At 34.4% G+C, this 24,885-nt stretch overlaps 3 protein-coding genes and 1 pseudogene across 3 annotated transcripts; 1 reads left to right on the plus strand and 3 right to left on the minus strand.

Annotated features, from left to right (window-relative positions):
• Positions 1 to 508: 508 nt before the first annotated feature.
• Positions 509 to 6,054, minus strand: LOC148926805 (uncharacterized). Its single transcript, XM_089059254.1, has 3 exons — positions 6,048 to 6,054; positions 5,728 to 5,978; positions 509 to 690 (listed from the first exon to the last, which is right to left on the minus strand). The coding sequence occupies exons 1-3, from the start codon at positions 6,052 to 6,054 to the stop codon at positions 532 to 534; spliced, it is 417 nt and encodes a 138-aa protein (XP_088915380.1). The 3' UTR covers positions 509 to 531.
• A 3,404-nt stretch (positions 6,055 to 9,458) lies between these two features.
• On the plus strand, positions 9,459 to 10,340 carry LOC148926806 (uncharacterized). The gene has a single exon (XM_089059255.1). The coding sequence runs from the start codon at positions 9,459 to 9,461 to the stop codon at positions 10,338 to 10,340; it is 882 nt and encodes a 293-aa protein (XP_088915381.1).
• A 1,908-nt stretch (positions 10,341 to 12,248) lies between these two features.
• LOC125186169 (dirigent protein 22-like) lies at positions 12,249 to 13,019 on the minus strand. Its single transcript, XM_048082513.2, has one exon. It carries the CDS (start codon positions 12,940 to 12,942, stop codon positions 12,346 to 12,348), a length of 597 nt encoding a protein of 198 aa, XP_047938470.1. The 5' UTR covers positions 12,943 to 13,019; the 3' UTR covers positions 12,249 to 12,345.
• A 4,043-nt stretch (positions 13,020 to 17,062) lies between these two features.
• On the minus strand, positions 17,063 to 17,858 carry LOC125187728 (dirigent protein 22 pseudogene; annotated as a pseudogene).
• Positions 17,859 to 24,885: the final 7,027 nt, after the last annotated feature.

Raw genomic sequence — 24,885 nt, forward strand, 5'->3', positions numbered from 1 at the left:
AACTAAAAATCAGCAATATCACAAACATCAGCATCGATATGAAATAAACAAACATCAAACATTAATATGTAAATAGCTAAATAAGTAATACTAATAAGTAATAAGTCATGAAATCAAAAGGACAAAAACCACGATTCCATTTCATCATCAAAAACTAAAAATCCAACAAAGTTTATAAAAATAAAGTTTAAATTCAATATAAACCATCATCATTCATCAAACTAAAAAGTCTAAAATCAATATAAACCATCATCATCCATCAAAGTAATACTCCCTCCGTTCCACAAAAGATGTCACACTTTCCTTATTAATTTGTCCCACAAAAGATGTCACATTTCCCTTTTTGGAAAAGGTTCTCTCTCACATGAATATAAAAATAATATTTTCTCTCTCCATTTAACACACAAAACAAAACCTCCTAAAATCCCGTGCCGTCCAACAAGTGTGACTTCTTTTGTGGGACGGAGGGAGTATTAAAAAATCACAATCATCAACATTCACGCTTCACTTCAAGCAATCGAAGGCGTCTCACTATTCCTTCTGCTGCAAAAACATCTTCACGCAATCAGCTCGTACTGTATATTTGCTCGGGATTTGGAACATAGGGCATATTTCTGCCATGAAAATCTTGAATCCTTCTTTCTCTATGGCTCTGAAGGGAAGTTCATCAATGATAATATATGTAACACCCTACTTTTTCGAACCCTAATTTTTGAGACGTGAATTTTTTTTCCATTAAATGCTTTTAATGCTACGAAGTATGTGGACTAAAGGATGAGTGATTTATTACATGATTCCTTGTGACCTAATTGCGAATTTGAAATTGAGATTTAGTTGAATAGTCAAACTTGTTGATGTTATGACGTGGCTATTAAATAGTCAATATTGTTGATAATATTGTGGTGAATTATTTACCTAAGGGATGAGTGAGATTTAATAGGATCATTATTTAATATTTTGAAATTTTCGATCCCTACTATTATTGGAGAGGAATTCTATTTTTTTCTTAGATTTAATTATTGCTTGGGATAATTACCTAAATTAAATCCAAAGTCCGATTATTCCTTATTTTTCTTCGTGAATTTTCGACCACCATGCCTATTATAAGGAGATTTTCGAAAATCTCCTATTTATGGGAGAGAAGATTATTTAATTATATTATTTGATCCCTTATTTGATTCATTCCATTCATTAATTTAAAGATTCTAGCAAATCTTACCATACCTCAAGGAGATCTTGCCATATCTTATTTTAGTTAATATTTAAAATTGATTACTTATGGAGGAATCAATATTCACGCCTATTTCCTATTATTGGTGGGAGAATTATTATTTTTTATTCTGCTCCGTGATATCTTTCTTCTCCGTGAGTATTTAAATAAATCCTACACATAAATTATAGGCAAAAAAAATAGCCTACTCTCTATTCTCCCCATAATTCACGCCACTTTTCCTTTCTACATGGGAGATTTTCTTTATTTTATTTTGCTCCGTGATATTTTATTCTACTCCGTAAAATACCAAACAAAATCATTAGCTAATTAAATAGCCAAGATTTCGAAAATATCTCCTATTTCTCTGCCCTAATTTACGCCATTTTTCCTTCCCCTCTACTTCACAATATTTATTTTATTTAATTGTGGAGAATCAAATCTTCCCAAATATTCTATTTTAATTACCTAGAGATTTTATAAATAGGAGAGAAAAACCCTAACCCTAACACCACAAAATTTTTGCCCCACCCCATATCACACGCCCCTTTCTCTTCTCCACACCCCATATCACACGCCCCTTTCTCCTCTCCACTATCTCTCAGTTTTCTTCTACTTTTCTCCAATAATTCTTCATCTTTTGAGAAGAATTAGAGTTTGAGCCTCAAGAATTGTTGAAGAATCAAGTCTCTGCTTTGTTTCTACCGTTTGTTTTGGCAAGAAAAGGTACCTATATATTAATCTTTCTCCATCTAATCGATTAATCGGTATTCTTGAATCCTCATGCATTTAGATTGAGTGAAAGTGGGATAAATGGTATATAGGAAGTGTGTGTGCATGTGTGCGTGTGTGTGTGTGCGTGCGTGCGTGTGTGTGTGATGTAACATCTCGGAATTTAGAACCCTAATTTTAGAGCCCTAAAATTTATTATTGATGACGTGGAGTCGAGAATGCATTTATTTTATGTGATGATATGGTCGAGTTGAGTCTAGGGTTTGCGTTGGGAGTTTGAAAAGTCAAACTTGCTTATTTAATGATGTGGCATGTGATTTATTAATTTATGAGATTATGTGGTAAATTAATTGTCTAAGGGTGAGTGAGAATATTAGAGAAAATTTCCATAAATACTTGCCACCTAATTCTTGTGATTTTCGACCCCCTTGATTTTTAGAGGAGGAATTCTATTTTTCCGGATTTAATTTAATTCTTGGGATATTTATCCAAATTAAATCCAAGACCCAATTATTTCCTTATTATTAAGGAGGAAAGATCGACACCCCCTTGTGCCTTGTGATTTTCGAAAATCTCCAATATAAGGAAGGGAGTATTATTTTTATTTTAGTTAACCCCTTATTTGATATCCTTCCATACCTAGAATTAAAATATTCTACCAAATCTTTCCATACCTCAAGAGATCTTGCCTTACCTTATTTTAGTTAATATTCAAAAATCCATACCTTATTTAAAAAGGGCTACTACACGCCTCTTTTGACTCCAAGTTGGGAGAATTCTTATTTTTATTTTTGCTCCGTGATATTTTATTCTACTCCGTAAAATATACCAAAACAAAGTCTTGGCTATTTTAGAAGCCTAATTTTCAAAAACTAGGAGATTTGCCCTAGGATCTATTTTTGTTAATTCTTCTTCCCTACTTCATAATATTTATTTATTTAATTGTGGAGAATAGAATCTTACCAAATATTCTAAAGATCTTATTGGACTCTATAAATAAGAGCCAAAACCCCTAACCCTAGCCCCCATATTTTCGCCTCCTACCCCATAATTCTCGCCCCCTCTCATCTTCCATTCTCTCTCAATTTCCTTCTACTTTACTCCAATAATCCTCCATCCCTTTTGAAGAATTGAAGTTTGATCCAAGAATTTTGAAGAAAAGAGTCCAATACTTAATTTCTACCGTTCGTTTTCTCTCTTAAGGTATTTTTATATTCATCTTCTTGATTCTACTCGATTCCTCTTCTTTCTAACCGATTAATCGGTCTTCTTGAACCCTCATGCATCTTGGTTGAGTACAAGTGGGATAAAAGGGATGTGAGAATATGTATGTGTGTGTGTCGTGTATGTGTGTGTCGTGTATGTGTGTGTGGCGTGTGTGTGTGTGCGACGTGTGTGTGTGTGTGTAGTATTGGTGTAGTGTGTGTTTGATGGCTAAATATTCTTGTGTGATAAAACATGATCTTGATTGATTAGTAATGATAAGATAAGTCGATGGGAAAAGGGAAAAGTGTTGAGACATGCATGAGTAAGAGTAGTGTTGAACCTAATTTGTGATATGTGCCTATGTGATTAAAAGGTGAAACTTTGGTTGCGAAGCCGGATAACGGAAAAACGAAACTACTTGAAATCTAAGCAGTCGAGGTGGGCTTTACTCTTAAAACTCTCTTTTATTTTGTCAAAAGTATGAATTGGTGTTATAAGGGTGGTTTAACTGTTATGCCATGCCTATGTTTGTTTATTTGTGATATTGTGCGCCTGATGCCTAGTTTGTGAGTTCGCTCCATTGGGCTATATGGTTGTGGATGTGATTATACGAATTCGGGTCTGAGTATGGGCCGCAAGCCCTACCAGGCTATGTACACGAGGGGATCGGGAGCCGTCCTTGCTAGTCGGCCGGTCTCGTGGGCGAAAAGTGTGGCCACACTTTCGTCGCACCATGGAATGATTGTGATTGTTGACGTTGTTGAGAAAAATGGGGAGTTATTTTGACTGGCCAGTCTATGGAAAATATATTTTGTGATACTCGTGATATTCTCTTATAACTGCTTAAAACTCGAGTTCACTTGGTGAGGGTGGCATAACTTATAAAATGTTTTGGCAATGAGCTCACTGAGTATTTCAAAATACTCAGCCCTGCATGTGTTTTCCTTATGTGCAGGTTGAACGATGATGAGCGGTGGCGGATGTTGAGCATGATAATTAAATTAAGATGGTGGTTATGAACTTCAAGCATAGTTGTGTCTTCATACATAGCTATTCTTTCTCTTGGTCATCTTCCGCTGAGTTTTGATACACTTTAGGATTTATTTTTGGGATATTTGCATTTTGCCTTCGATTTGAGGCCTTAGCCCTTTTCTCTGACTTTCATCTTGGATATTATGTCGTACTCTTGAGATTTTGATCGTTATTTAAGAGACCCCTTTCTCTTTCTCATTTAAGCTTCTAGGTTAAGTTATTGCTTTAAATACTCTGATAGTTCTTTCAAATCTTTTGGTCAACACTCTTTAAATGAAACCCTAGCCTATGTTTACTTCTTTGGAGTCCGTTCGGGTAGCAGCCGCCGCATTTATTGTACCCTAGGAGGGCGGGCTGTTACATGTGACGTGTGGATAACACTCATGTGTGACATAAGTTGATGTTAGATCTAAGATTTTTGAGTGTATAAACTTATATGATGAATATGTCTTGGTTTGAATGATAAACGTAAACTGGATCGGTGGGAAAAAGGGGAACCATTGGGACATGCATGATTTAGGAGTTGATGTTGAAGCTAATACATGATATGTGCATATGTGATTAAAAGGTGAAACTCTGGTTGCGAAGCCGGATAACAAAAGAGGGAATCATACTTGTAACCTAAGCAGTCAAGGTGGACTTTATTCTTAAACTCTTTTATGTTGCAAAATTTATGAAAGTGGAGAGACAAGGGTGGTTTAAACTGTTATGCCATGCCTGTGATTGTTTTGATGATGTTGTGCGCCTGATGCCTAGTTTGAGAGTTCGCTCCATTGGGCTATAGGGCTATGGATATGTATAAACGAATTCGTGTCTGAGTAGGGCCGCAAACCCTACCAAACTAGTGTACACGGTGGGATCGGGAGCCGTCCTTGCTAGTCGTCCGGTCTCGTGGGCGAAAAGTGTGGCCACACTTTCGTCGCACCATGGTAATGTTGTGATTGTGGAAATTGATGAGGAATTGGGGAGTTTGTTTGACTGGCCAGTCTATGAAAATATTTTTGTGATACTCGATGATATTTATTTTGATAATTACAAACTCGAGTTTACTATGGTAAGGGTGACATAACTATTAAAATGTTTTGGCAACGAGTTCACTGGGTATTTCAAAATACTCAGCCCTGCATGTGTTTTCTTTATGTGCAGGTTGAACGGCGACGAGCGGTGGCGGGTGTTGAGCCCATTAATAAAATAAGATGGATATTTTGAACTTCGAGTGTAGTTGTGTCTTCATACATAGCTTCACTTTCTCTTGGTTGCTTCCGCTAAATTTTTGAAACTTATTAGTATCATTTGGTTGTTTGAACTTATTCCTTTTGAATTAGAAGATGGAGACATATTGTGCTTTTGTTGAATTTATGTCAAACCCTTGACTTTTGATCATAGTTTATGGTATCTATTCTTCATTGATTTTCTTGGTCAAACCGTTGACTTATTGCTTTGATAGCTTGTTTAATACCTTGGTCAAATCTCTTTAAATGAAACCCTAGTCTATGTTCTTATTGCTTTTAAGTCCGCCTTGGTAGCAGTCTCCATATTTATTATACCCTAGAAATCCGGGCTGTTACAATATACTTGCATAAAGCTATCCTAGACTCAGTTTGATTGAATTTCCAACTACTTAGGAGCCCCGATCCTTCTTGGCTGAGCTTCATTTGAGTCTTTCCAACTTGTTGTTTCTTCAAACACGAAGCATGATGTTTCCACATTGCAGAGGTGCCGTTCAACTTCAAATCAGCAGCGATCAACTTGCCACACATCTTACATTTTCTTTTTCTAACTTCCACGGGAGGATCTACTGCATGAACAAAAGTTTTCTCAAATTCATCCCACACATTAGGTCTCTTTGTCGTTGCTCATGTCTTACGTTCCATCTGCAGAATTCACGACTTCAAAGTTCAATGGTTAAACATCAAAATGTTAAATATAAAATATTATTGGTAGACCTACATATGATTTTAGTAATAGTTAAACTATATTTGATTAATTTCTATCACAATTCACAAACATACACTAAAAGTGGCATATGACTAAGAAATCATATTGGCATAATATTATTGATTCCATCACCAACATACACGAATAAATTTATATTACATGATAACAAATTACAAAATCTAATTTAATCATCTAATCTTGAACAACACATATAAATCCCTCACACTAATTACCTCCTTCACTAATCTATCTCACCAACAATAATTCCTAACCTATGCAACATAAGTTAAATAATTTAATATAGCACATATATTAAATAATTCCTAATCTGCTAATTGCCTAATCTGTTAGTATTGTACACATGTACAACAACATGCATGAAGAGAAGTTTTACTTTTCTAAAACCAAAATAATAAAATTAAAATAAATATATAAAAATTAAATATTACGGTTCTAACCTTTCGGTTCTCGGTTAACCGAGAACCAAGATTAACTTAAATTTAATAATCGGGACTGAACCTTAACCTTATTTTTTCGGACCGAGAACCGAGAACCGTTCCCCACTGATCAGCAACTAGATAGTACTAGTATGGTTTAATTTACCAAAAATATTTCTATATCCAGGTATTAAGTACTTTGACGACTACTAAATAAAGAGAGAAAAAATAGGAGAAAGAAAAAAAAATCATTTAGATAATTTTTTGAAATGCGATATCCATATGAATAAAGATGATCTTACGACGGCGAACAGAGTATATGTGATACTGAGAATTGAATATATATAAAATAGTAAATGCCAAAATTGATTCTGAACATATGCCAATTTTACAATTTTGGTCATATATTTTATCTTTTAAATTTTTGCATCTTTAACATTTCAACTTGGATCACAATTGGTCATTTACTAACAATTCCATCAATTTTTAAACGATTTTAACTCGATTTTGACCGATTTTTAAATGGTTTTAACCCGAATGAAACTGTTAAAACCATCAAAATCGGGTTAAAACCATTTAAAAAATTGGCAGAATTGTTAGTGTAGGACCAATTGTGATATGAGTTGAAATGTTCAGGATACAAAAGTTCAAAAGATAAAGTATAGGACCAAAGTCATAAAATGAGCATATGTTCAGGACCAATTTTGGTCTTTACTCTATGTAAAATTATGGAATTTGTACTGAAATTAATTACATTTCAAAAATAAATGATAGTATTAAAATTTTATCATATCATATTATTCCAAACATATGCTTGTGCTATGATTTTTTATCAGTTATTTTTATTTCATATGGGCCAATTTTTTTTTTTTTTTTTTCTAGTCATGGGCCATGACATGGATTTTTTTTTAGATTTTATGCTCGCTCTCATATTGATAGTCACATATGATCTCATGTCCAAAATGACTTTTGAATTCTCAATCTATGAAATTAAAAATAGTATAGCAGCCTGCAGCATGCATGTGCGATGATTGATTTTATTCGTAATAATTCATTTCATTGGATTATGTCATGAGTGGATAACAGGTCACATTGACTAAATTATTCTTAGACATTAATGATTGGTTTTGAGGCTATTTTATACGGCATGAGATTTATGCGGCTTTATTTTATAGCATAGGTACGAAGTATTTCATTTTCGTTACGTACTTCATATAAATAAGAATCAAGAAAAAAATGTTTATATTTTGTAATTTTAGTATATGTAGCTAAACTTTTTTTTATTCAAAAGAAGAGCTTAAGCCAATAAATCAGCTGAGTATAGCATGTACAATACAAGCTGCCATCAATAAATTCTAGTAGTACTACAGAAGGAAACAATTAATTAAGGTCGTACAAAGATTCAAACACCACTTAGAACAATTCACACGTATACTAGACTTTACAACAACAACAACAATTACAGAAATAAAACATATATATCTCAATCAAACTTTCTACTCAAAAGTCTCAAACTCGAACCCAAACAAACATAAACACAAGAATTAAGAATTAAGATTGGACAGCCAAAAGACATGAAGTCGAAAGAGCAAAACACAAAACACATATAACAGGTCGATGAGCTCTAGAAATCTACGATACTCTCTTCAATATCAATTTAGCTATTTTTGTTTGATTTTGTAATGGTTGTTCACGTCTTATAAACCCGCACAAAAATATATCAGCTCATGAAAGATTTAAATTCGAGATCTTGATGTTAATATTAACCACTCTACCAGTAATCTAATAAATCAGAAAAAAAAAATTATGTGTAGGTACATCGTAGGGAGTCGCAAACAAAAGACTGAAGATAACACATGTTGCCATGACCATAATTAAATTAGCTAGAAAGTTGTTAAACAAAGGACCCGCTTGATAAAACAAAGTTTAATTTGCAAAGTGCAATAATTAATTTTTTATTCGAATTAGTTCGAACTTTATGATAGCAGCCGGGAGTGAGAAATGTATCAATCAAGACTCTTTTTGTCACACATTTTAAATTAGTATACTTTTGTTTGTATTAAATTTAAGACTACATTCACATGAATGAGTGGATAACAACAGCATTATGAATAATTTATACCACAAAAATTAAAACTCAATCAAACCATATTTAATCATGTAATTTCATATCCAAATTGACTTGAAATGAGCCAATTTTTATGCATCAATTTAAGACTATATATCGTCGTCATAGGTTTTTAGGTATTTATAAGAAGGGCTAAAAACAATAAAATACACCAACTATAGCTTAATTTATATTTTTATCATCAATTTTAAATTAGTACAAAAATACATAAAATTTTAGTTCGTAGTCAACTTTCACGGATCAAATATTCTAGCAAAATTAAATATGACATGTCCAGTGACAATTTTTCATGATACGGAAACGACATGATAAAAATTAATTTTAAAATAACAATTACTAGTATTACAATATCATTGTGTTGTAACTTTGATGGATTTTTTATATTTAATTTAAAAATTTGGGTAATAAGTGATGAAACAAGCCTAGTTAGAAATTTTGACATGCAACCTTACACCAAAACAACATCCTTTTGGACGTTCCGGCATGTGATTTGGACAAAAGTTGATTTTATAAGAAATTTTTCATACAATAAAAGTTCTATATTTTTTTGTTCTTAAATAAGGTATGACTCATTATTCAATAACGTTATCCTAATCACATTTTCTTTCTATATCTCCTACTCTACCAATGATACTTAAAAATTCTTGTCATCCTAAAAGTGTCTATAAAGGTCAAATGGTATATTAGTATTTTAGTAAAAATTACTATTAATAAAGATATCCGGATGAAGTTCATCCATGGGCAATGGAGCGAGCACAAGATTCTGGCTTGATAAATGGACTGGAAATGCTACCTAAAGTCACTCTTCCCTAGACTTTTCATGATTTCTACCCAACAATACAACTTGAGTGAGAGCATGGGCAAATGGGAAGAAAATAGATGGGTGTGGAAGCTTAAATGGAGAAGAAGACTATTTGTATGGGAGGAGGATTTGGTGAAAGATCTCTACCTAGCTGTGGATCATGACTCCATGAGTGAGAGTGCGGGGGATGTCAGACTATGGGCTTTTGACAAGTCTGGCTCTTTCTCTGTTTCTAATTTTTGCCGGCAGGTCTGTCGCATTGTAGGACAAGGAAGCAACCGCTTTTGTCATGGGAAACTCGCATGGAAGAATGTGGCTCCGTCGCGTGCACAACTCCTCGTTTGGTTTGTCCTACATGGCAGACTAAATATAAAGGAAAGACTTTTCAGATTCCGATTCCCCGGAGTTGAGGATGAGCTTTGTGTATTTTGTGGGGAGGAACCTGAAACAGTTTATCATATTATTTTTGGTTGCAAGTTGTCTAGTAGCTTGTGGTATTTCGGATGCAAATGCTGGAACCTTGCTTTTTGTCTCCCCAAAGATCCGATGGCTTGCTTCCTTACATGGATGGATGCACCTTTTACGAGATTTGACTTTAAAATTTGGAGCTCCTTATTCTACGTGATCTCATGGTCTATTTGGTGGCTCAGAAATAAAGTTATATTTCAAAAAATGGAACCGAACTGGGAAACTGAGAAGAGACTCATTATTTGGAGGCTTGGAGCATGGACTAAAGGATGGTGCCCCGAATTTCCTTTCTCACCGAGCCAAATGTGTGAGGACTTACTTAAAGCTAGAAGATGGACGGAGCATAATCACAGAAGCAACTCTGATAAACATAAAGGTGCATTATAGCTCGCCCTGCCTCCTAGTTAGTTGGTTGATGTTTGTTTAGGTTTTGTTCTCTTTGTTCTGCTTCAGGGGTGCATTTCATTTGCTTAGCTTGCTTTTTATGGCTTTGAGGTTTTTTTGTTGCTTGTTTTCTTGGACTAGTTTGTTGAAACTGAACTTTGGTTCCTTTGCTCACCGATCTCTAAGCGGTTTGAGCCTTTTCTTTCGTATAAAAAAAATATTAAAACCTCAAAAATGATAGAACCACTCCACTATATGATTAAATTGTTGGACGTCTAGCTTACTTTACTTGTTAGGCCATCTCTATTGTACACTATATTCAAACTCAATTTTTTAATAAATGTCATACCAAAGTAGTAGTTACATTTCAATTATTGATATTTCGATGTCGTCAGAGTACATGGCCCTGGATACTGAATTTTATTATTTTAACGAGAAAATGCATCTATGAGTGTTTTTGGGAACATGGAATTGGAGCTATGGAATTAGAATTGGAGGCTCGAACTTCAATTCCATTGTATCAAAAAAATATATAGAATTGGAATTGAATTATAATTCAAAAAATTTCAATTTCATTATTTAAATTCCATATCAAAAGTAGAAAATTAGAATTCCAAATAGTCATAAAATTAGATAGCTTCACTACCTAGTACATACATTTCACATACACTACACACATTCACACACTTCACATATTACACATTACATACATTTCACACAACACACACTACACACATTTCACACACTTCACACACTACACAAATTTTTACACATTTCCCTCATCACACACATTTCACACAATACACAAATTTCACACACTACAAACATTTCACACATTTCGCACACTACACAAATTTCACACATTTCACACTACACACACTACACAAAATACACACGCTATGTACACTATACACAAATACACATGCTACACACATTACACACAAAATACACAGACGACCCAAATTTTACACAAAATACATACACTACGCACACTATACCCAAAATACACACACTATTCACAAACCACAATTTCAAATTTGGTTCAGTTTAAACTTTTGAAAATTTTTAGTTTTTTATTCAGATCGCAAAAAAAAATCTAAAACTGGAAAAAAAAAAAACAAAATCGAATGCTTGAAATGTGTTAAATGTGTGTAAAGTGTGAAAGTGTGTGAAATTTGTGTAGTGTGTGTAGTTTGTGAAATGTGTGTAAAGTGTGAAAGTGTGTGTGCAGTGTGAAAGTGTGTGAAATTTGTGTAGTGTGTGTAGTGTGTGTAGTGTGTAGTGCGGGAAATGTGTGAAATTTGTGTAGTGTGTGTAGTTTGTGAAATTTGTGTAGTGTGTGTAGTGTGTAAAGTGTGTGAAATGTGTGTAGTATGTTGAAATGTGTGGTGTGTGAAATGTGTGTAGTGTGTGAAATTTGTGTAGTGTGTGTAGTGGGTGAAATGTGTGTAGTGTGTGAAATATGTGTAGTGCCGGAAATGTGTGTAGTGTGTGTAGTATGTGAAATGTGTTAAATTTGTGTAGTGTGTGTAGTGTGTGAAATGTGTGTAGGCGGTGTGTGTGAAGTGTGTGTATAGCATGTGTATTTTGTGTGAAGTGTGTTTGAGTGTGTATTTTGTGTATATAGTGTGTGCACAAATTATTCAAATTCAATTTCATATCAATTACTTCACTTTACCAAACATAGGATTTGGAATTGAATTAGAATTCAATTTCTTCCAATTCAATTCCATCAAATTCCAATTCCAATTCCAATTCCAATTCCGTGTAGCAAACGGAGCCTATATATATTTGGAATCAACTCCTATTTACTCAGCATTAATATACATATAACGTATATAGTATGTGTTCCTTATTTTTTGGCGTGTTATCTAAATTCAAAAATTTTAATAAATCCATTCAATCAGTTGATTAAACTGGCAAAAGATAATTATTCATCCATACAAATGTAAAGGAAATACAAACGCAATTTAAAACACAATCTGAGTGGAAATTCACAATTCCCTCATCACATTTGACTGAGTGTTCCACTATAGGTGGTGTAGATGTTGTAGTCCAACACCGATATGTTTGTTCCGGTTGAATTAGTCTTTTGAATTGCGTATCCACGTGCAAATCGGAAAACTCCAGTCCCGCCGGCGACCACGAGCTCCCGCTCAGCCAGGCCGATCTCGTTCCGGCCGAGAATGCTGAGTGTGCTGCCCGCGTAGGGACCCGCCGAGAAGTAGAGGTTGAGGTTCACTGCGATGGCGAGCGTGTTTAGGTCGGCTCTCGTGAGGAGCCCCTGAAGGCGCCCGAGCGCTTCAGAGTCGCCCTCCGGCCCGGCCGTGACGAGGTCGTCGATGACACGGACTTTTCCAAAGCCCGTCTTCGAGGTGGCGGTGATGGAGGCTTGCGCCACGTCGTACGTAGTGGTGTTGGGGTGGTTCACGCCGAGATCCTGGACAAAGACACGGAAATTCGCGATACTTTGTTTTCCAAAGCCGTGAGGGAATTCTGCGAGTTCCTCCACGACAAGGCCTTGCTTTCTAGCGTCCACACTGAACGTGGAAGCTAGCAAGCATGAGAGTGTTAGGAACACACCAATTGAGGCTAGCTTTGCCATGTTTGTTTATTTATGGCTGATTTAAACTTAGATGGAGATATGGGAATTTTATGGTTTGATTGATTTCGTATTTAGAGAGGGGTTTATATAAAGGTATTGAACTAATATTAAAAGGACTTGTGCTTATTCATTTCGGAGAAATTTCTCTAGCTTCATAGTTAGAAATAATAACTTTTGTCTGTCTTGTGATCTTATAACTACTATTGTAACTACTCAATTGAAAATGTTTATAATAGGACCATATGGAATATAAAATTCATTTCACAGTCTATGATCAACGAAAAGATGTAAACTCAAACTTACAAACACTAAAACATAAACTTAATCAACTTGGCGCACGTCAACTTTCACGTCATATTGGATTACTACGATAAATTTCCCCCTAATAATTAAATATAACTACTACACGAATTGATCAATTTAGTGTTTAGTCTTGGTAGTTGCTACTATTACAATATTATTAAAATGCCATAGGGTGCATCGTATCAAGCTCTTTGACTCGTGTTATAATGCACGGAACAAAGATGTCATTATTGACTGTTGTGACTCACCCTCAGGCTGCTAAAGCAAAAATATTCGATTTTACATGAAAAATTGATAAGTGGTCCTAGGTAATTAGATTAATAGTAATTGAATTACGTGGAAATTGTGAAAACCCCACCATAAATTATTTAAAAATACTTAAATTTCAAATTGTGAAAAATATCTCAACAATATTTTACGCTATTTAAAAATATCTCAAATTGTGAAAAATATCTCAATGTGTTTTGTATATTTGGAACTGTTCCTCCGTCCACGAAACATATCACAAAAAATGAAATACTATGAAAAATAAATAAAACGTCCAATAAATTTCAGCCTATTACGGTTCATAAGTCCAATTTGAAAATAAACCCATAAAATTATAGACAAACAAAGAGAACAATTTCCCACACACATGTAGAGTTTCTCAGCCCAACACAGACAGCGCGTGGGTGCTGAAGGTGGCGCGTGAGTTGTTAACGTAGATTCTTCGGAGGCTATGAATAATTTTTTAGGCTACCAAAGAAGTGGAAACAGTTTAAAGAACCACTAAGTAAATTTTAACGAGCATGTCCGAGCACTATAGTGCACTCCACTAAGTAATGGACTCATTCCCTACAATTTACATCCCTTATTCTAATTTTTCGATAACTAAATCTGCTCAGTAAATTGGATGATTATTTATATAAAAAAATATACTCTTCATTCCATGCTACTCATATTTTTTAGATAGTAAATTAAGGATTGAATAATAAAGTGTAATTAAATTAGTATAATAAGAGAACAAATATATTAACTCCATTATCTTAATTAAATGCCCTAATTTTTACTTAAAATAGAAATATTGCAAGTGGTTTGGGACTGGCCGGAAAATATAAGTGCGAGTAGTATGTGACATGACACATGTAAGTATTGTTAAATAGAGGAATGCATATTGTTTAGGTCGATTAATTTAATACTCCTAATTATGGAGTATTACTGAGTGTTTGGTCAATATGTATTTTTGCTACATTTCTTTTTGAGTAAAATTCATAGCAAAGTATGGTAACTCCTACAAGCCACTAATGTTGTTTGAGCGTTTACATTTATAATGAAAAAACACTATCATAATCATAATCTCTTTCATACTGACATAAGTATGATCTTTCTCCGGTTTCAAAATTGGACCAAGCTGGCTAATTGGATCGGCTCGATCGATTTGCACAATAAACCAGTCAGTTAGAACCATTTTCAATTTGATAAAATTGTCCAGTTCGACCATAAACCGTCTGGCCGGTTCAACTAATTTTTTATTTTCTAAAAACTGCTCCATCCGTCCCTGAAAAATAGCCTCATTTTGCAATTGTGCGATATCCACAAAAATAGTTTCATTTCTAAAAACGGAAAGTTTATCTCTCCTACTTTTCTCACTTTTTCTCCTCTCTCATACTTTACCTATTTTTTCTACCTATTTTTCTCATTCCCTCTCTTAATTTACCAATTTATCATTAAACCTCGTGTCGTCCGCAGATGAGACTATTTTTTAGACGGAGAGAGTATTAAGCATTAAAATCTTTTGCTTTTTAAAAAATATTAAATCTCATCGTATAAGAAAACGATGTATCATATTTTAAAAGATTAGTGATATCGTAATTTGAGAATTTAAAACAGATGGTTTCACTGAATTTTGTATTAATTTTGATTAATTTATTTATCAATGTATAAACTCGTGAATTCAATGTTATCAGGAATAAAAATATGTATTCTAGTATATTTTTCCTTTATCATGCATTACACTGCAATATTTATAGTATAATATACATTTAATTATATTATATATATTCGCTATATTAATTAGATTCGACCAATAATTCGGCCTGTCAACTTTTAAGACTTTATAGGTTACTCTGTACGTAGACTGTGGCGAACAAAAGACTAATGAAATTAGAATAACACATGTTGCTATGATAAAGAGTGGTTAGAAAAAGGGCCCACTTAATGAACAAATTAGTAGCAAAAGTAGTAGTATAATGATAGCAGATAGCAGGCGGGAATGGAAATGTAACATGATTCAACACTCTTTTCTTCATAACTTTTAATTAGTACTAGTACTATATATACTTTTTGTTTTTGATTGTATAATTTGTATTTTCCTCTGTCCCATTAAAGATGACTCGATTTCTTTTTTAGTTTATCTCAATTAAGATGATTCATTACTTAAAATAGAAATATCTTTTTCTTTACTTTATTCTCTCTCTTACTTTACTCTCTCCTCTTACCACACAAAATATAACTGCATAAAATTCCGTGCCGCCCAAGGAAGGGGTCATCTTCCTTGAGGACGGAGGGAGTATTAATATTCCGTTCACATGGATAAGTACAAAACAACGGCATTAATAAATACTCCATTCGTCCCATAAAAGATGTCACACTTGTGGGACGGTACGAGATTTTAGGAGGTTTTGTTTTGTGTGTTAAATGCAGAGAGAAAATATAATTTTAATATTCATGTGAGAGAGAACTTTTTCTAAAAAGGAAAATGTGACATCTTTTGTGGGACAAACTAAAAAGGAAAGTGTGACATCTTTTGTGGGACGAGGGAGTACTTTATAGTTGAAAAAAAATCAATCAAACCATACTACGTACTCCCCCTGTCCCATAAAAGATGTCACACTTGTGGGACGACACGGGATTTTATGAGGTTTTGTTTTGTGTGTTAAATGGATAGAGAAAATATAATTTTTATATTCACGTGAGAGAGAACTTTTTCTAAAAAGGGAATGTGACATCTTTTATGGAACAAACTAAAATGAAAAGTGTTACATCTTTTGTGAGACGGAGGGAGTACTATTTAATTAGTATATAATTTTATAGTTAAATTGACTTGAAATGAGCCAGTTTTAACGCACCAATTAAAGTATAATTTGAAATACTTAGTAGTATACTATTGTCGTCATCCTTATTTTAAAAAACTACTCTTTCTGTTCCAGAATAATAATAATAATTCTTTTCGACATAAAAATTAAAATAGAGTGAATAAAATAAAAACGTAAATATAGTAGATTAGTGCATATAGGAGAGAGCAAATTGACAAGGAAATGGTTAAATAAGAGAAACTAAATAAGTATGTTACTAATAGTATTTGATTAAAATTGAAATGATTCTGTTACTTAAGAATGTCTCAAATATAAATACAACTCTATTAGTACTATATTTAAACGGAGGTAGTATTTATAACTGAAATTACTTTTTTCTCAACAAAGATAAATAAAAACATATGAAAATTCTAGCTTCAACATGTAATTTCTTATTCATTCACGACCTTTTAAAAAATGTTAGCATCAACATGTAATTTCTTATTCATCCACTACCTTTTAAAAAATGTTAGAATGCTTCAATTGTTGTTGGTTTAGCTTAAACTATATTGTTAACTACATCATATCTCAGGGAACACGCATATTGGAAAATCAAGTGGGTATATTTTAATTTTTAGATGTCGTCAAAGTTCTTCATCCTGGATATTGAATTTTATTAGTCCAAGGTAAATGCTCCTTACTTTTTGACGTGTAATTATGTAAATGAAATTTAAAATTATAATCCTCGCAAGCAGTAGACTGAATTTGAGAAAAGGAAATTTTCATCCATAGAAATGAAAAGGAAAAGACACAGTGTTTTAGCGACGGATGCTAACAAAACAAAGTCATAAACACAATCAAAGTGGAAATTCATCATAATTCCCTTATCACATATCGGCAACCTTATTGATTGTAGAGCAATAGGTGGTGTAGATGTTATAGTCCAACACCGACACATTAGTTCCGGTTGAATTAGTCTTTTGAATTGCGTATCCACGTGCAAATCGGAAAACTCCAGTGCCGCCGGCAACGGTGAGCTCTCGCTGGGCCAGGGCGATCTCGTTCCGACCGAGAATACTGAGCGTGTAGCCGGCAAAGGGCCCCGCCGAGAAATAGAAGTTGAGGTTCACCGCTATGGCTATCGTGTTTAGGTCGGCTCTCGTGAGGAGCCCCTGGAGGCGCCCGAGCGCCTTGGAGTTGGCGGCTGGCGCGGCCGTGATGAGGTCGTCGATGACGCGGACTTTGCCGAATCCCGTCTTCGAGTTGGCGGTGATGGAGGCTTGCGCCACGTCGTACGTAGTGGTGTTGGGGTGGTTCACGCTAAGATCCTGGACGAAGACACGGAAATTTATGAATTTTTCTTTTCCGCGGCAGAAGCTGTCGGGGAAGCCTGTGACTTCCTCGACGACAAGGTCGTCTTGCTTTCTAGCGTCCACGCTCAGCACGGACGCTAGCAAGCATGAGATTGTTAGGATCACACCAATTGATGCTAGCTTTGCCATGTTTTTATTGCTATTTTGAACTAAATAGGAGCTATGAGAATGTTATGATGTGATTAGTTTTGTATGTGGTGAGAGGGGTTTATATAGAGGTCTTAACAATATTTAATGATTAATGTTCATACTTGGGAAATAATAGCATGTCTTCCATGTGCTTTTAGAGCAGCTGATCCGAAAGAAACATATAACCCCCTCATTAAAGTGTCATATTAATTTATAGTTGCTATTAAAGAATTATACTGTCTACTAGTATTATTGAGTAAAATGCCAAATCCAGTGGTAATAATATCGTGCTCCTTGCTGTAAATATGAATGCACTAAATAAAGATATCGTTAATACGACCCATCTCATCAAGCGGCTAAATGCAAAAGTTTTCATTTTTATTGAATTTTTATTATAATTGGTCTACGTGGAAATTATGAAAACCCCACCATCTATTATTTAAAAATACTTAAATTTCAAACTGTGAAAATATCTCAATAATATTTGATTGCTATATTAGTAATGTGTTTTGGGTTAAGGAGGAACTATTCCTCCCCCCACGAAACATAATCACAAAAAAATAAATAATAAACTAGTAAACAAAGAGATCAAATTTGGCCCAATAAATTTCAGCTATTTACAGTTCATAAGCCCAATTTGATTGAACCCATAAAATTATAGTACAAACAACAAAATCAAATTCAAGCCTCACACATGCGTTGTCGACGATATTTTAAGGGATATGAAGAGTTTCTCAGAACCAACACAGACGGCGCGTAGATGCCGAAGGTGGCGCGTGAATTGTTAAGGTAGATTCTACAGAGGTCTAGTTCATCACCTATTGTCCCATGAATAATTTTTTATGCTACCAAAGAATCGAAAATGTTTATACAACCATTAAGTCATTTTTATCTAGCATGTCCGAGCATGTAGTGTACTCCCTCTGTTTCAAGATGTCTACTTTCTTTAGTGACACAAGATTTTAGGAAAAAATATTAAATGAAGTATGTAGAGATAAAAAAGTAGTTGAATATTTTAATAAAAGGATATGACACTATAAAAAAATGTCTATATTAGTGTTGGATATTAGTGGAGGAAATAGTATGCCAATATAATTATAAATTGTTAAAGTGGAAAAAAAAAATAAAATAAGAGAGAGAATATTGTAAATAAAACTCTTCTCTATATTTTATTTATCTCTCTTACTTTACTTCCTCTCAGATTTAACTAATTATATTATTTTTCTAAAATGGGTGTAGAAAAAAAAACACATGGGAAACCTGCTTCAAGCGATTGGGGTATCCGGAGTGGTGGGAGGAGCGACAGAAGGCGAGGGGTACATCGGCGCAGGCGAAATTCACCGCCGCAGTGAGTGGCGAGGAACAACCTCGACAAACCGATGTTAGAAATCGGAGGGAAACCACCAGTGGCGGCGGCTCAGGAGTCCGTCAAGAGGGACAATCCAGTGGTGGCGGCGTACGAGGCGCCGGAAACCTCGCTGAACGGACGAGATTTAGAAAGTGTGATAGAGACTCGGCCATAACACAAGATATCACAAGTGCAGAACATGCAGAAGAAGAGCAACGAGGAGAGTGATGGAAGAAGAAGCAGAGAAAGAAACAGAGCTTAAGGAAGAAAGGATCGACCAAAGCGTCGGGTGTCCAGGCCCGCGAAGTATGGAGATTTCGTCACTTATTAGAGCTGGAAGCATATCTTGAAGAATTGTCTTTATTTTGTTTTTATTTCCATAATTACCAAACTTATGTTTAGAATAGATTTGAGTCAATCTTCTTGGGTTTTCTTCTTGATTCTTTCCCGAGTCGTACGTCCGAATCAAGTAGGAGGAATTCTATAAATACTATAGAATTCCCATAAATCGAGTCATCGAGAAATAAGAAATAAAATTCTTTTCCTCGAAACCCTAGTCCCAGCGAATCATATTTCCGCCGTTCCTATTTTTCTGCCAATTCTTCACGTTTCAAAACAGGTGCTCCATCGCCGATAGGACTCAGCGCCTATCAAAGTGTGACGGCGCAACAAGGAGGTAAAGGGTCCGGTCTAGAACCGAACCCTAACTATTCTACCCCTTTATATTTTTAGCCTCCAAGTTTTAAGTTAATAGAAAAAAACCCCATCATGTTAAATATCGGCCTCCCGACTTGCTGAAATATAAAAACGACCCCAAACCTTGGCAGAAATTTCGAATAGACCCCAATACATGTAATTATGTGTAAGAAAACCCTTTTGCACCCTTACAAAATATTTCCACTGCATTTCATATTAAAAATATGGCTGATACACATACGAGGGGATGTATTTTTGACTGTGGGGAAACCGATACTATGACTCCGGAGAAAAATTATTATATTGATCTAAGTTGTGAAGTTGATAAATCCTATATTAGAACTGCCAATGGGGAATTGATTATAGTTGTAGGATCTAGAACTATTGAGATATCTCCAACCCTTCGTCTCACGAACTACTTATATGTTCCTACTGTGTCTCAAATCTCAAAGGCTGATGTCTATTTGTCATGTCACGAAGGAGTTAAACTGCGCACTCCTAATGCACCCTGATTTTTGTATCTTACAGGATATTCAGACGAGGAGGATTCTTGGGCGTGGCACTGAGAAGCAAGGACTCTACTATGTGGACGAGATAGCTCAAACTGGTAGTGCGATGCTGGCTCACGGGTCCACGAAACAAGAAAACTTGGCTTTGGCACCGAAGACTAGGACACCCCTCCCCTGGTTATTTTAAACTTATTTATCCGAACCTTTCTATTCCTGCTAAATTTTCTTGTGAAACTAGTGTTTTGGCCAAGAGCCATAGGCAGTCTTTTAAACCTACGAATACTCGAATGAATTCCATGTTTTCTTTAGTATATTCTGATGTGTGGGGTCCTGCCCCATTCGTGGGTGGAAATGGTTTTAGATATTTTGTGGCATTTGTTGATGATTGCACTAGAATGACATAGGCTTATTTCTTGAAACATAAGTATGAAGTATTTGATAGATTTGTCTCCTTTCTCAAACTCATCCAAACACAGTCACAAACTACTGTTAAAATTCTTAGATCTGATAATGAGGGAATTTGTGAATAATGCCATGACCCAATTCTGTAAAGAAAAAGGTATAATCCATCAGACTTCTTGCCCTTATACACCCGAACAAAATGGGGTAGTCGAAAGGAAAAACAGAACAATCCTAGAAATGACCCGAGCCTTGATGATTGAATCCAAAGTCCCAAAATCTTTCTGGCCGGAAGTAGTTGCCACTTCTATCTACCTCATGAACCGCCTCCCTACTAAAATCCTCCGCATGAAAACTCCCCTTGATACCTTGTCCAAATTAGCCAAAAATCCCGATCACCTAAACCTCTCACCAAAGGTCTTCGGATGTACCGTCTACGTTCATATCCCAAAACATGAAAGAACCAAACTATCCCCGTGTGCAACTAAATGTTTCTTCGTGGGGTACGAGTTAAACCAAAAGGGTTATTGTTGTTTTGATCCTCACACCAAAAAAGTCATCACCACTATGAACTGTAATTTTTTGGACACCGAGTTCTTTTACCAAATTCATCTTAGTAGTCAGGGGGGATTGATCCAGGTAGTACAATTGACTAAGTTGGGTTGTGCATTTAAAAAGAATACAATTTGAAGAGAAGTGCATTTTATATAAACATACAATTTGGATAAAGTGCATATAACATCATGACCACATGGTTGTCTCTTATTCTTATTGGTTGAACTTCTTTTTACTGCCGTGTTTTCCTTCTCTCCAAGCTTTTTGCATTGGTCCTTGTCTATTTTGTGAGAAATGTGGGATGTTTGTGGCAGCTCTGTTTTTCTTAGATTTCTTAGTGTAATATTTTTGGTTATTTGTATTCTTGGACTCTAAGATCGCTATCGTTTCTTGACATGAATAAAAAAATATATTTTAAAATTTCTATAATGTGCCATGCGAAAGACCCGCCAAATATGCACCCATTCACACGTATATATCCAAAGCGTTTGTATTGAGAAATGTGATCAGGACAACAATGCCCAATGACATGTCTATCATGTGCTTTTAGAGCAATTGATCAAAAAGAAAGATATAAACCCTAACATCATTTTCATCCGTGCTCTTAAATAAGAGTATAGAGGTGGGCCCGGATCCACTTTTACTCCTTGTTCTTAGGCAAGAGCACAACACCCACATCCGTGTTCTTCCACAAGGACAAATTCAAGGATCCCACTATTCTATTATTCAATTACTAAAAATATTTCTACAATATAAAAATATATTAAAATATAAAAATTACATAATTAAAATCCTAAAAAATAAAAATACATAATTAAAGTGTGAGTTTTGGGGAAAAAATTGAAAATAAATTAAAAGTGTGTAGAAAACGGATATAATTTATTGAGAAGTGGGAAAATAATTTTTTTATTATTTAAAAATAATTTTTTAAATTAAACTCGAATTTTTAAAATAAATTATAAAAAAAAACGAAATTGTCGTTGGCCAATCGCGTGCCGCCACGTAAGGCTGCTCAGCGGCACGGACGTGCTCTTATTTAAGAGCATCGCCATACCGCTGGCACAGAGGGACGAGCTGCAGCGGCGGACAGACTGGGGATGCTCTAAGCTCATTAAAGTGTTTAATTAATTTGTTAGTTGCTATTAAAGAATTATACTACTATAGTAGTATTGAGTAAAATGCCAAATCCAGTGTTAATATCTTGCTCCTTGTCGTAATGCACTAAATAAAGATATCGTTAATACGACCCACCTCATCAAACGGCAAAATGCAAAAGTTTTCATTTTTATTGCATTTTTATTATAATTGGTCTTATTATTTTAACGAATAAACAAACTGAAATTTTAAAATGACAAAAAAAGGTGGATTCAATTTTTTTTTCAAACTGGTCTTTTTATTTAAATAAATAAATAAACGGAAATTTGAAAACAGCACAAATACGATGTAGCATTACACTGTTACTCCATAATAGAATCAGTGAAGCTGCAAATGGCTAATTAGTAGTTACAGCTGCGATTTTTTGCTTTAATTAATAAGTATAATTTTTATTTTTAAAATTGTATTGGCGTAACGTGAAATTCAATTTCATATTACATTTGAATAATGGACCAAATTGATTTCGGTGAAAATTTCGAAAGGCAAGGAGCACTAGTAGTAATTAAAATACTCCTATACACCTATACTATAGCTAGACTAGTGGTCCTCTAACATAAAACAAAAAAAGTAACATTAAAATAAAACAAGCAGGAATAAAGATTAGTAAGATAAATTATTCAAAGATCGATTAATGTATGTCTAAATAAAATCACTTTCTCCTATTGAATAGAAACAGTACTCCATACCTATGCACACTATAAAATCACAGGAGAGAACATAAATATTTTGCTTTAACGTGTTCTCTCATTATAACTCTATAAAAGGTACAAATTAAATATTATATATGAAGAAACCAAGACATTGATCCAGGCACTAAACCATCATTATATTATTGTGGTAACAAGAAATGAAAGCGAAAATAGACGGATCCTATTTCTCATCCTCCATCACACAAATTCCTAATTTAAGAATCGAACCCTCCATTTATTTTCTTTCAATTTTAAACATTTATAACAAGCTCACAATCTTTAGGCAAATTATCTCCTTCAAATGAAATGCATCTGATAAACCTTACATTCATTGATCGATCGAACTCAGATTCTGAGTTAGACTAATTCATACTCTAGAATTTTAGTAATCCAAATAATCCGAAAACGATCAGCAATACCGGATTAAATTAGACGAAATTATATCTTAATTATGTAAGTGACATACATATACAACAAAAAACGCGTGTTGTGCTTGCAAAACACTTTGTTTTGTTTTTTTGTAGTGATAGAAGTATAGAACCATAATTACAAATAAACTCAGACTAAAACCTATAGCCCAATATATACTTTTCAGCCTAACAAGTTTCTTAAGCCCAACTTCTAAATGAAACCATAAATATAACAAAGATTCTAAATTGAGACCTTAATATACCAAAGTTATTACACCATGCACCCCTAAAAATTTATCACCTTCTTTTCATTTCTGTCTGTCCCTAAAAAATTTTCACTTTTCACTTTTACTATTTTTGTTAATGGACTTCACATTTCATTCACTCATTATTATTCACATTTTATTATAAAACTAGTATATAATAAAAGATTGACCCACATTCTACTAATTTTTTTAACTTTCGTGACAGATCAAATGATGACAAATTATTAAGAACGGAAGAAAGTATATACCGATTTGCATTTAATTTTCAAGTATCTTTGAGGTCAAAGTGGATATGGAATTTCAACAACTTCACGTCTTCCCTAAAAGAATAAATGATCTGAATTGCATATGAGCAAACCAGTAAACACTAGTGGCCGCCGGTGACGATCAGCTCCGGACGGTTGACCAACGTTTATTAACTTATTGAAATTAAAAATGAGAAGGTAACTCTATTTAGCTAAATATTCAGTGTGTTCAGCCAATTATTATTATAAAAAGGGTTTTTGGCTTTTTAAACCAAAACCTTTCCCCGAATTCCGGTTTTTCCCATGAATTATGAGATTTGTTTTTAAAACCACGAACTTTCATTTCGTTGGGATTTTCCCCCGGCGGGTCAACGACGAAACCCGGGTTGTCTACATGTCAATTTTAATCCTATTTGTCACTAAATTGATTACTTAGATCCTATTTGGCACAATAATACATACAGTCACAATTATTACATAACAAATGACAACTTTTGAATAAACAAGACACAACTTTAACATTTTGAATTATGCTATTCGGGTCGGAAATGTGCTATTCGGGTCGGGTTGGGAAAATTTTAACGAAATGAAAGTTCGTGGTATTAAAAACAAATCTCACAGTTCATGGGAAAAACCGGAATTCGGGGAAAGGTTTTGGTTTAAAAAGCCAAAAACCCTTATAAAAAAGAAAAAAATGAAGAGAAGAAATATTGTTTCTATAATTATGATTGACTGAAGTTAGTAGTCACCACGTGATAATATGTGCCGATCATTAAAATTTTACTCAATTCTATACCCGAGTTTAATACTCCC

The sequence above is a fragment of the Salvia hispanica genome, chromosome 5 (genome assembly GCF_029641045.1).
Source record: "Salvia hispanica isolate PSC_SH4W2 chromosome 5, Shi_PSC_v1, whole genome shotgun sequence".
Lineage (NCBI taxonomy): Eukaryota > Viridiplantae > Streptophyta > Magnoliopsida > Lamiales > Lamiaceae > Salvia > Salvia hispanica.